Genomic DNA, 12,143 nt, shown 5'->3' with positions numbered 1-12,143 from the left:
TTTACAGATCATATTTACTGTGAATACTTCATGATGGTGATTCTTGACTAGCTTGAGTCTTGGATTAGTATGTATTTTAAGACACATATTTACAAATATAATGGAAATAGTTGGATAGTGTCATGCTCCACTACAAGACTTGCTTAGTATTGCTGACATAGTTTTGCCCTGATTCCATTTTCTTAATAACTGACTGTGAATATGTGTTCAGAATAAGCACTGTTTTTCCAGTGAATAAGTTTTTATAATCCTTGAAACTTGAAGGGAATACATGGAAATGATTTGTGTTCCTCCATTCATCTAGAAGATACAGGTTGGGAAGTCTAACTACATGACCATAGGTATTTCTTTTTTTTTTTTTAAACCTGTAGAACTGAACAAAAACTCATATGTCCAGTTACTATCTATGCAGAATTGTTCCTTTTAAATTACAAAAAAAAGAAGAAAGTAGTCTAACAATAATTTAAGAAGAAAGGGTGAAGGTCACAGTAGGAAAAGATACAACTTTGAGAGATTATATACCTTTTTACTCCTCTTTTCTCTCAATAGTTCATTTGAATCACAAAATGAGATTATGAGGTGGTTGTATCAGACAATGTTTATGCTTGTTACTACTACTGAAATACTGAGAACTGGTCTTTATTCAGTCATGATAGAAGGAGTTCTGCATTAAACTGCTGGTGTCTTTTGTAGACAAACAACTTAATGTTTTAAGTGAGACTGCTCTTTGGGGGAATCCTTTCCAGATTTGTAAGCGTTTACATGGAAATCTCTGATGATTTCATTGTCCTCGTTCAGGGAGTAGTGAGTGCTCTTACAGAAAGTATTTTGACCTGCTGAGACACATGCAATATCCTGGATAATGGACATCATGGAAAACTCCAATGTTCATGAGTGGGAGATTACTTGCACTGGTGTGTTGGTGTGTGTTCTCCTAAATTAATTGCATGACATAATGTCCAGACAGCAAAGAAATGATGTTGTCCTAGGTGCTGAGGTCAGTGATAGAGACCATAGGAAAGGCTGAATAGAAAAGGCTGAAATTTACATAAAATATCCATACAACAGCCAATTAAAATTAGATTACATGTAGTAGTGTTTTGTTAGGTATGAGAGTCTTGTAGGATTGCATTACTTATATTAAATGTAACTGTTCAGGTGATTATTTTAAACCTAACTGCTTTTTTTCCTCCCATATGTTTTCAGGAGATACAATTGGAACATGCAAAACAAGCCTTTGTACAGAGAGACAATGCTCAATCTGGGAGAGTCACAGCTATGGACTTCAGAGACATCATGGTCACTATCCGGCCACACATGCTGACACCATTTGTAGAAGAATGTCTAGTAGCTGTGAGTAGTTCTGGTATCCCAGCTGGCAGACCTTAGATACAGATGTGGGATTCCTTTTCTTATGTACCTTCACCACTACATGATATGTTTTCCAGCTCGAGGATGCATATTTTGAAGTCTACTGATTATTATCTACACATATGAAAATTAACCCTGATTGCTGAATATATAGCCTCAATGTTCTTGGTTTCCAGAGACAAAAGATAAAGAATGTAGATGGACCTTAGTAATGGCCTACAAATGTAGAGCTTGCCTTTTTCCAGCCATTCCATCATATTAGACTGTGTCAAATACTTTTGAATGGCATTACATCCCACTTAGGACATAATCCTCGAAGAACTTGCTTTGTAATGTAAATTCTAAGCTCCTGAGTGTGATTTCCAGGTACCCGGGACAATAGATAGAACTGGAACATCAACCAAGGACATTCACTGTATCTTGACTGATAGTTGTTACACTTGACTGTATATTTTGTCTCAGTTTGGAGTGCATAAACTGAATTAAATACTGCAATTTTGCAATTTCACTGAAAAAAGAAAAGAGGCAAATTTGGTTTTGACCACAGTTTATAATTTTGGGAACTCATAGCAGCACATTCCAAGTGACCCAAAGTTAGGCCATATTCAGGTTTGAAGATCTGCTTAAAGGTCTGTTCTGCTTTGACTTGCAAGGGAGAGTTTCAGAGGGATGTGTGAAGTGATGAGGAGTACAAATTCTGACCAGAATATTAGAAGATGCAGGCAGCAAAGAGCATAGCCAGAAGATTTAGGGGCTGATAGTGAGATCTGGTACTTTCTTCCATAGTTCCCTCACAATCTTGTTACCAGCCTTCCTGGGCTGTATGCTCTTTCATAAAACATCAGGTATGATTTTTGATTAGCCCTCAAGATCAGTTATATTTTGGCAAGCTTATGCATGTTTTTTTCAGAAATTTGCTAGATCATTGATCTTATAATTTAAATAGTGAATTGATCCAACAATTTTTCTGTATGCAGACCCAACATCACTTTAAAACAAAGGTTTAGGCTCAGTTCTCATTGGAAAATGAGTAACTGTTCAAACCTTATTGTTCCCATTATGTTTGACTGTCTGATATAAGCCTGAGAGCTTACTGCTGGTTTTCCATGACTTGAAATGCCTGTGAATTTAAAGGTTTCAGTTGACCTTTTTCAGAATATGTTTTGATTTTGTTGAAATTTTCTATATAGTAATATGCTTTACATGTAGAAGTAGATTTCCTCATTACTAGAAATAAGCCAACTTATGAAACATTTCCAACTGAAGCAGTACTGAAACTTGAACTTTGTAAATTACTACTGGTTATGTTGTTATAATCCTGCATATGTATTTGTTTAGGTTTGTAGGGTGGGGAGAGTTTTATATTCTGGTCATGATTAGTTTCAGTAACATAAGAATCCTTCATAGTTAAAGTTCTTTATTTTGCAGGTTTTTTAAAAAAGCAAGACTGTGCTGCTGTCAGTCTTTTAAAAGAACATTGTTTGAAAACTTTTATTTCAAAGATTTTTAGTCTTGTAACAATCTCTTTTCTCTTTTCTTCTTTTACTGTCTGTACTGTAGGCTGCTGGAGGTACCACTTCCCATCAGGTCAGCTTTTCCTATTTTAATGGATTTAATTCTCTCCTTAACAACATGGAGCTCATTAGAAAGATCTACAGTACTCTGGCTGGAAATAGAAAAGATGTGGAAGTCACTAAGGGTTGGTAGAAATATTTGCAGTCTGGAAGTTTCCTTGGGTATTTGGAGGGAAAGACCTCATCTGCATGCTTTTAAATCAACTGGGGGGAAAGCCTGCCTCGTTACCATTCCTTGGTTTGCCACTCAGTATTGTACAGTCCTGTTGGAGTCCACCCTCCAGCTTTTTCATTTTGTTTCAATCAGGAAAAGGTCCTAGTAAACTGGTGGTGGGGGCAGGGTGAGGAAAGTATGTAAAGATATTTAAAAGTTAAAAAACTTCCTAGGACTCCTGCCAAATTGGCAGCCTATTAAAGTGACCTTCAAGGGTAGTTGAAGAATTCCATAAACTTGTATTGGCGGCACACAAAGCTGATCTACAAGCTTGGAACAAGATGTTATCTGCTGTATCTAACCACTTTTATAGTGAATTCCCTGTGCAACACCAGAGTTTCATTAATGTGGCCTCCTGGGACTATGCATGAAAAGTTCCACATCTCTCGACTCCTGTTTTGGGGTTTTTTCTTTGTTTGCTTTTTATTTTATATTTTTCCCTCTGACCTGCAGCTGATTGATACCGTATGTCAAATATCCTAAATCCTGCTGGTAGCACTAAGCAGAGAGAGTAGCACAGAGAGTTGTACTTACTTGCATGAAGGACAGACTGTTTAAAGCACACATTTATGTACTGACAGGAACACTTCTGTGTTGGGTAACTTACTCCCCTTTCAGCTTCCCCAACCAGCATCTTCTACTTTATGCTAAAATATAGTGCAGCTTTGGAGTGCTCTGGATTATTCTTTCTCATTTGATTTCATTTAATTTTCTGTATTTTTCTTCTGTTGCAGAGGAGTTTGTTCTGGCAGCCCAGAAATTTGGTCAGGTTACACCCATGGAAGTTGACATCTTGTTTCAGTTAGCAGATCTTTATGAGCCAAGGGGGTAAGTAGAGAATTATCTATCCTCCTCTCTTTCCTCTTCTTTACTTCTTGAAAGGAGTGGGAGGTGGTATTGGGGAACAGGAGAGTGTAGTGTAGTGGCCACATGCAGGTAACTTTTAGTGATCTGAAAACCAACCTCTAAGCAAACACTAATGTGAATTAATTTCCTCAGGCGCATGACGTTAGCTGATATTGAAAGAATCGCTCCTTTGGAGGAAGGGACGTTGCCCTACAACCTGGCTGAGGCTCAGAGGCAGGTAAGAACAGAAGCCAGCACGATGCTATTATTTGTTTCCAGTGCCAGGTAAATAGACAGCAAACCTCTTCCTGTTGTTGTCATTCAAGTTATTTTTCTCTTGTGTTCTGTAATAACTGTGAGGAGTAAGATCTTGTTAGTTTTTTTTTAACCTGTGTCATGTTCTCTCCATCTCTTCTTTGTGCCCCTTCCTCTTGGGCTCCATTTTCGCAGGTCAGTGTTAATTTACTTCAGAAAGATAAAATGTATAGGAGTGTCATCCAGCCATTCAGTAACTATTAGATGCATTCCTAATTAAGGTGTTTATGTTTTGTGATTCCGTTGCTCCGTGTTCTTTTAATTGAGGTAAAGAGACTTCCTGCTTCAAATATGGATGGTAAAATTCAGCATATAGCCTATGAAATGGCAGCCCTTGTTCTGAATACATATATATATTTCTGGCTTCACAGTGTTCTCTGCTTTGCTTTATGCTCTGCTGAATATCAAAATAGGAGAGCTTAGGTATAGACTAACATCACAGTTTCAGAAAAAATATTAATATTCTTTGCATGTCCAAAACCTAAAGGATATTTACTTTCAATGGTATAACCACAAATTGATTTTTTTTATATTTTGAGATTTTGAGGCAAAAGGAAATAAGAGTGTTCTTTAAATGTCAAACCTGTTGATCTTTTAGTTTTCATATTATCTTTTCATATTTTGTATTCTTACTGACACAAGTTTCTATACAGATAGTTTTAAAACTAACCCTTCTGTTTCTCTCTGTCTCTATTTTAAGGCAGTCTTAACTTTGTGTCTTGTGAGACTAAGGGTTTTTTGTTGGTTTTCTTTTTTCCTGCTCTGGGTCTGTGCAGAGACGCCAGTTTGACCACAATGAGTTGGTCCAGGCTACATTTTTAGGACTAGCAGGCCATAAGCCAGGCCTCTGTGTGTGTGTGTGTACACATGCGTCTCTTTTGCTTCTCTTTTTTCTTCTCCTGCCTCCCCTACATGTGAACACCCCCACCACAGCTCCAAGACTGTATCTGGGGTGGTGGTTTTCTGTTTGTTTGAGCAGTGACTAAATGGTGATGATGCTGGGATGAATTCAAATGATTTTGCTCCCAAAAGCTCACTATCTATTCCTAGAAGACTCCGAAAGTAGGAGTTAAAAGCATTTGCATTGGGCTGAATATCAAGTAACTTAGGTCATAATAGGTGGCAGTAAAAGGTAGACAAAAATGTGTGATAAAAGTAGCAGCTTCCTCACTTTTTGCTTTGGGGCCACTGTCTATGCTGCCATGGTTTACATTGTTCTAAGAGGCAAGGGCATATGAATCTACTCAAATCTTACCATTTCTTCTGTGTATCCTGCCTTTTCATTTTTTTTCCACCCAATTACTTTTTAATGTCAGCTGCTTGATGCTGAGACTGTAAAGATTTTCAGCTACATTGATATCTTCAATTTATTTCTGGTCAACTCCACCTATATTGGCATCAACTAAAACGTAAACACAGGAAAATGTATCCATATTTTTTTTGTTGTTGCTTTACTTCTGGTATCCTAAAAAGAACATATTGTGAAAAGTGCTACTAAGTATGAAAGACTTAATACCTCTGCAGAACTTTTGTTTTCTTTATTATTTCCTTTCATTAGATAGTAATTTTAAATCTGGAACACTGCTGTAATTTATTTTTCATTGGGTTGAATCTGGCACTCATAGACTGTGAGCAAATGAAATTGTGTGTGTGCTTTATGGAACCTTATTTTCCTTTAGCTAATCTGTGTGAATGCTTGCATACTTGTTTTGGTAGCCTGGGAAGTAATAGGTGTACCTGGTTTTGGCAACAGTAGAAAGAAATTCCAAGCTGGAATTGCTTTTAGCTGTAGAAAATTAATGACTTAAGAGGCAATATGTAAGCCCACATTTAGGCCACATTTAGACCATTGATTTTAGAGTTGTATAATTTTGTTGTAGTATCAGTCTATTTTCTCTGCTGTTCCAATCTGAAGAGGCTGCCTTATATGACACTTAGAAATCAGTAGAAAAGAAGTAATAATTGAGAACAAAATCTCTAATGTATTGTAGAATTTTTTCCAGGTGTCCATATACTTACATCTGTCTGATCTGAAATCTCCTCTTGGGAAATGAAAAGTTTTGATTATTTTTCTTGTCTTTACTTTTGTTTTAAATCCTGCCTTGGCAGAAAGCTTCAGGAGATGTGTCTCGACCTGTTCTCATCCAGATTGCAGAATCAGCGTACAGGTTTGCCCTTGGTTCAGTTGCTGGAGGTTAGTCATGGCTGAGCAAAAGAATATTCATCTTCACTGTTTGGGTTTTTTCTTCTTTTCTTTTGCCCTTCTTCTCCTTCTGCCTCTTATTTAAGTGTGGAAGGCTTCTCAGACTTTCCCTTGGAGCTGTGTCTAAGGGATGGGATGACTGTAAGATTGAAGGGGAAAGGATCATATGGTCTACAAGACTTGGAATTTATGAGCTGTTGGAGCAGGTGGTGTTGCTATCTGATTTTTCCTCCAACAAATTTCAGGAAAATTAAAATAATGAGGTAGGACTGGAAAGTGCGTTTGGTTAAAACTGTGGGAGATAGTTTAATGTATCCAGAACATATCATGAAGAAAAAAGATATAACTGGTATGTTAGATGTAAATTTGCAAGATGACAGTTGCAGTCAAACACTGCAAATGCAAAATCATGTTTTCTTATATCTTGAATTTTATTTGCAGCTGTTGGAGCCACTGCAGTCTATCCAATTGATTTAGTGAAAACTCGCATGCAAAACCAGCGTTCTACAGGCTCTTTTGTGGGAGAACTTATGTATAAAAACAGCTTTGATTGCTTCAAGAAAGTGCTACGTTATGAAGGTTTCTTTGGGCTTTATCGAGGTAAGTTTAAATGGTGTTATGTACTAATGATAAGATATTGTTACAAGTTTTGTGTGACTGGTTTTTAAGTCTTTTTAATTCAGACTTCAGTTTTGCTTCTTCTCTATGTTACCAGAGAAGGATTTGCGGACTTCTTGATAATTAAAACTTCATTGTAATGAGAATATTTCTGTAGAACCTCTCTGTCCTTTGCCTCCTCATCTGCCATAGGGGAACATTAGCAATTTCCTACAGTAAAAATGTATTGTTAGTAAAGTTTTCATTTCCTTAGCCACGCTTAGTGCCAAGAGTGTTTTGGCCTGTTTGGTACAAAGTTAGATCATCTGTGGGTTCTTATTCTTTGGAGTACTTTTTGTTATGTTTCTTTTGAGGCAGAAAAGTCTCTGTGAACCAGTTACATTTGCTTCAGTAATCATTGGAAATAGTCATCTTTATCAAGTTTAATATATACCTTTTCTTAGGTTGTCACTGAGGAGTCAGCCAGAGTGATTCACTTGGGTTGCTGCCCACTTAGCTTTATATATGTAACCAATACACTCAAGTTATGAAGTTACCCGTTCTAAAGTGCCTTTGTAGTCAATGGAAAAAGCTCCAAAATCTATTGATTTTGATTAAAATTTACATCCTGTTCAAGATGTAAGTCATCCTCATTTTGGATATCTTAGATAAGTGCCTGAAGTTAAATGGTGGCTTTTTTTTTTGTTCTGTCCTTGTCCCAGTTGTGGCTTCAGTGGTGTCAGTTCAGTTAACTCAGGAATCATACAGAATCAGGAACCTTGTATGAGATTCCAGTTCTTCTCTGTCACTGAGTTAAAGTAAATTGTATTTCTGGTGTCACAATTACTGAGATCTTTTATCCCCCTCTGACATATTCATAGGGGAGAATTTGAAACTTGCATTACTGACTTCCTTTTTTGCCAGCTTGCTTAGAAACTTCTTTTCACTTGTAAAAATAAGAATATTGTAATGAAAGAAATTAATTGTAAAAGCAGTTGAGTAAGAAATGAAGAATGGAGGATTTTAGAAAAATATTGACATGAGCTGGCAAAACTATTTGCATCTTAAAAAAAATTAACAGTTCATAAAACAATGTGGGAAACAACATTAAAACTAGGTGGTGTGATCAGTGTGCACACTCTAACACATGACCTGAGTTACTGAGGGTTGGCTAAGTAGCTCCTATGCAAAATATAGACTCTGTAATTATTTCGGCACAATTGGTGATGGGAAGGCTCTCTTTTTACTGACTGAATTTGAGGTAATTTTTGGAGTAGACATAATAATTTAATAAAGAGTACTGCCATGGTCTCTATTTTGTAATGATTTATAGCAATCAAAATCTTTCAGAATTCCCAGTTATTACCTAAAGAACCAAATGTATTGCTTGCAATTTTTGTCTGCTTCTTCCAGCATCCTGAAAGAATAAATATGCAGAATTCTACTGTTGCCTCCTTCTGTCTTATTGAAATTCTGAAGGACAGTGATTTTTTCACCTGGGAAAAAAAAAAAAACAAACCCAGATAAAAACTTAGAAATGCATGTTTTTAACTCGGTTTGCTTGTCCTGAATTTGGAATGATTTTTTTCATTGCCAGGTTTAGGGGACCTTAGGAAACTTCATCAGTGTAGCTTGTCCTTCTATTCCCCATCATCTTTACTACTTTCCAGTTTTCCAAGGAATACTGAATAGTGAAATCTCAGACAGTTTGATGGAGCTGAACTTCTAAGACCAGGCCAATAATCTAATTTCTGGATTATGTAGTAGAATACCATCATTTTATAGGCAAAATGAGACCTGCACTTCTACAAATTCTCTCCTTAAAGGGCACCCTGGGTTAGCTCTTTTTAAAGAGGCAAATAGAGAAAACTGCTTAAAAATCTGGAGCTCCCTCTGTGCAGTTCTTTGAATTCAGACTGTTGCTTACTTTCTAAGGAGATGTTGAAGAAAGTTAAGGAACTGACTGCAGAAGGAAGTTTCCAGTTAAGCTTGAGAGGACAAGAAGATTTGAAGGGAGCATTTTATGATTAGTGTAATTACCCAATGTAAAGCAGTAAACATTTAAAAAGAGTCATCTTATTCTAGTCTTGAATCCTACACTAGATAGGATGCACTACAGAGCACATTACTTTTTCCTAATCATTGGTCACTGCAATTCTTTCTTCAGCTGATTTGTTCGGAGTTAAGTTAATGTGGGTGGTTTTGTCCCCACTGAAGGAGGGAGCAATCATTGGTAGATACTCCTTAGCTGAATAGATGTAAAGGCTTTTTAAAAATAGTACTAGAAACATTTAGAGCAGTGGTCTCTTTGTGATGATGCACTTCAAGAAAGCAAGCAGAAATTATAAGCCCCACTCTGAACTCAGTCATTTCAGATGATATTTTTAATAAAAGGCTCATATTTCCATCCAGCAAAATGAACTGATTTTTCTTTTTTGTATCGCTATTTTTTTCCAAATTGTAGACCATGTTTCAAACGACCATCTCAGATAAGGATAAATTACACCATCTTGTGGATATATAGAGAGCACTAAATTTGTTTTGATGTCAGTTTGGTTCTAAGTATAATCAGTGTTTTCACTGAGAAGACACTTAGATTAAAAATAAAAACAAAAACCCAAACAAACATGATATAAACATCTGTAGAGTGTTTATAATATGCATTATGTGAATGTGGTGTTGTTAGCATTTTTTAAAAGACTTTATATCTGAGATAAATTTCTCATCTGTCTCTCAGCATGGCTAAAAAGAATGCTTATCTTATATACCTGTAATTTACTGTTGTATCTATGTTTATACCTGAAATGCATATTTAGAAACTCACAGGTATTTTTATACATGCAAATTTAAGAAAATTTTGAAAGCTGTGATTTGTCAAGGTCTCTTCCAACTGATGAGGTCACCTACATGTCATAATAGAATTTTAATCAGAAGTCCACCTGATGAGTCACAGAATGCTTCACAGACTTAAGCAGTGCATCCAGAAGAGATTACTTCACCCATTCTTGATAGAAGTTTCATGGGAAATTTAAGTACCAGAGATAAAATGTAGTTTAGGAAAATGTTTAGTAGCCATGCTGTTAATGCCACTTGCCTAGAGGACAGAAAAGACGGGGAATGCAGTTGAAGACACCGTCGTCTGTGATCATTAACTTTTCAGGAGCTTGTTTGTTGGTTTTATTTCTGTTGATGATGCTTCTAGCCTTGCAGTGACTCCAAATGCCGTCTAATTTAGATTTTAATGATTTGTTCATCATCTAGCTTCATTATTACTGATGGACTCCCATGCTAATCATGCAAAAAGACTGTGGCAGAAGCTTTCCTTCCAAATTATGTGATGGAATACCATTTACATAGACTGGAACTACAAGCCTACTTATACCCCAAGCTCTGTCGAAGTACAAAATTTTCGGGAAGTACCCCATTTCCAGTCTAAGTGAGCTATATTTGAATGGCAAATGGTGATTAATTGTCTAATTTATTGTGCGAATCCTGTAATGGAAAAATGTGGCAGTATTCCATTACTGCCTTCCTATAAGATGCCCTAATGGTTTCAAATATTTTATCTAGACCTAGCACTGTTTTTTCTTAATATGAAGGGGAAATCACATCTGTTACACAGTGTGAAACTGAATCTTCCCTGTTAGACATCTAGAAAAATACTTTGGCCAAGTAAGATTTTCATTTCTCAGTGCCATCAGTACACAGTTGGGCTGGATGAGCTGTTGGGTGTGTGTATTCACAATGTATTTAGACTGCTTTCAGAAAATAACTTGTGGGTTGTTGCAAACTGAATGCAGCTTTTGGTGCTCTGTCTTGCACACGCCTTCCCCTTCCCTGAGAGTCCCACTATGACAGTGTGTCAAATATGAAGTGATACATTGTAATTGCTGCTAAAAAGCCTTGTATATAAAAAAAGGCATGGAATAATGTGTTTACTATATACTATAGTAGCAGGCTGCCTATGTGCAAGATACTATGCTCTGATGTTATAAAATGCATGCATTTTTAAGGCACTGTCAGACATTTCTAAGCTTGTTCTCCATCTGTGTATATGTCATATTGCTCATCTGCTAATGCATAGTAACACTGAGAAATTCCCACTGTGTCAAGATAACCCCAATAGAAGCTTGACATTTTCATATGGGGCCTTGGATGTGCTTTCTTTCTTTCAAAACTTAGTATTTTTATCATGTTTAGAAATTTTTCGACAGTGTTTCAGGGCCCCCATCAAAACAATAAAGAAAATAAAATTTAAGTTTGATGGTCATAGTATATAGAATGCACAGGTATCACTTAGAGATAGGTATGAGATCAAATGAAGGGTCCCTCTTGCTATCTTGTAGTAGATACATACAGTGTTACCTGTAATTAAACTTACAAAGCACTTCTATACTATAAAATCATGTGTGAAGAAGAGGCAGGAAAAGAGAAAAATGTTCTAGGTTTTAGTTGTTCACTTGGGTTTTCCTGGTGTTGGGTTTGTTTTTTTTTTTAACTTCTGCCTATTCTAGTTAATCTTTCTCTTCTCTACCTCGAAGTTTTATGGAAAGCTTTGAGTTGTAACATTTAGATTTGAGTACAAAAGGAATGAACTGGATGGAAAAAAAAAACTTGTGCCAAGATAAACCTCTCTTTCTTGTGACTTAACATGTGCTTTTACAAATGCAAAGTTTTGGGAGCTGAAAAATGGTTAAAAAACCTGATCTTCAGATCAGTTCAGTGAAAATGGATTTAATTTGTCCTGATAATATTGTTTCTAAGACTGGAGGTTTATGCCGATTGTCAACTAGACTACTTTTATAATCTTTATATCTTGATATTTTAGAATGTCTTTTTCTGTGATTTATTTGATAAAATATGACTTGAAAGTCATGGTATATATAGCTTGGGTGTAATATATATATATATGTGATTTTAAATTTAATGACCTTTGTGTTTGGAATTATGTCCACTATATCAGACCTGCTTAATTTTACTGGATTTGGCTTAAGTAGTGTGCTTTTAAAGTATATGGAACATT

At 36.2% G+C, this 12,143-nt stretch overlaps 1 protein-coding gene across 2 annotated transcripts in view; it reads left to right on the top strand.

Annotated features, from left to right (window-relative positions):
- SLC25A13 (solute carrier family 25 member 13) overlaps window positions 1-12,143 on the top strand; it is a 102,945-nt gene that overhangs the window by 59,147 nt on the left and 31,655 nt on the right. For both annotated transcript variants that reach the window (XM_083881015.1, XM_083881016.1), the window contains exons 6-11: window positions 1,207-1,353; window positions 2,932-3,070; window positions 3,894-3,987; window positions 4,159-4,243; window positions 6,430-6,514; window positions 6,965-7,123. In XM_083881015.1, the coding sequence (XP_083737141.1) occupies window positions 1,207-1,353; window positions 2,932-3,070; window positions 3,894-3,987; window positions 4,159-4,243; window positions 6,430-6,514; window positions 6,965-7,123 (709 nt within the window). The remainder of the gene's footprint in view (window positions 1-1,206; window positions 1,354-2,931; window positions 3,071-3,893; window positions 3,988-4,158; window positions 4,244-6,429; window positions 6,515-6,964; window positions 7,124-12,143) is intronic.

The sequence above is a fragment of the Zosterops lateralis genome (assembly GCF_965231275.1).
Source record: "Zosterops lateralis genome assembly, chromosome: 1".
Taxonomy (NCBI): Eukaryota; Metazoa; Chordata; class Aves; order Passeriformes; family Zosteropidae; genus Zosterops; species Zosterops lateralis.
Note: the sequence above shows the minus strand (reverse complement) of the source record. Positions and strands in the feature narration are given on the sequence as shown.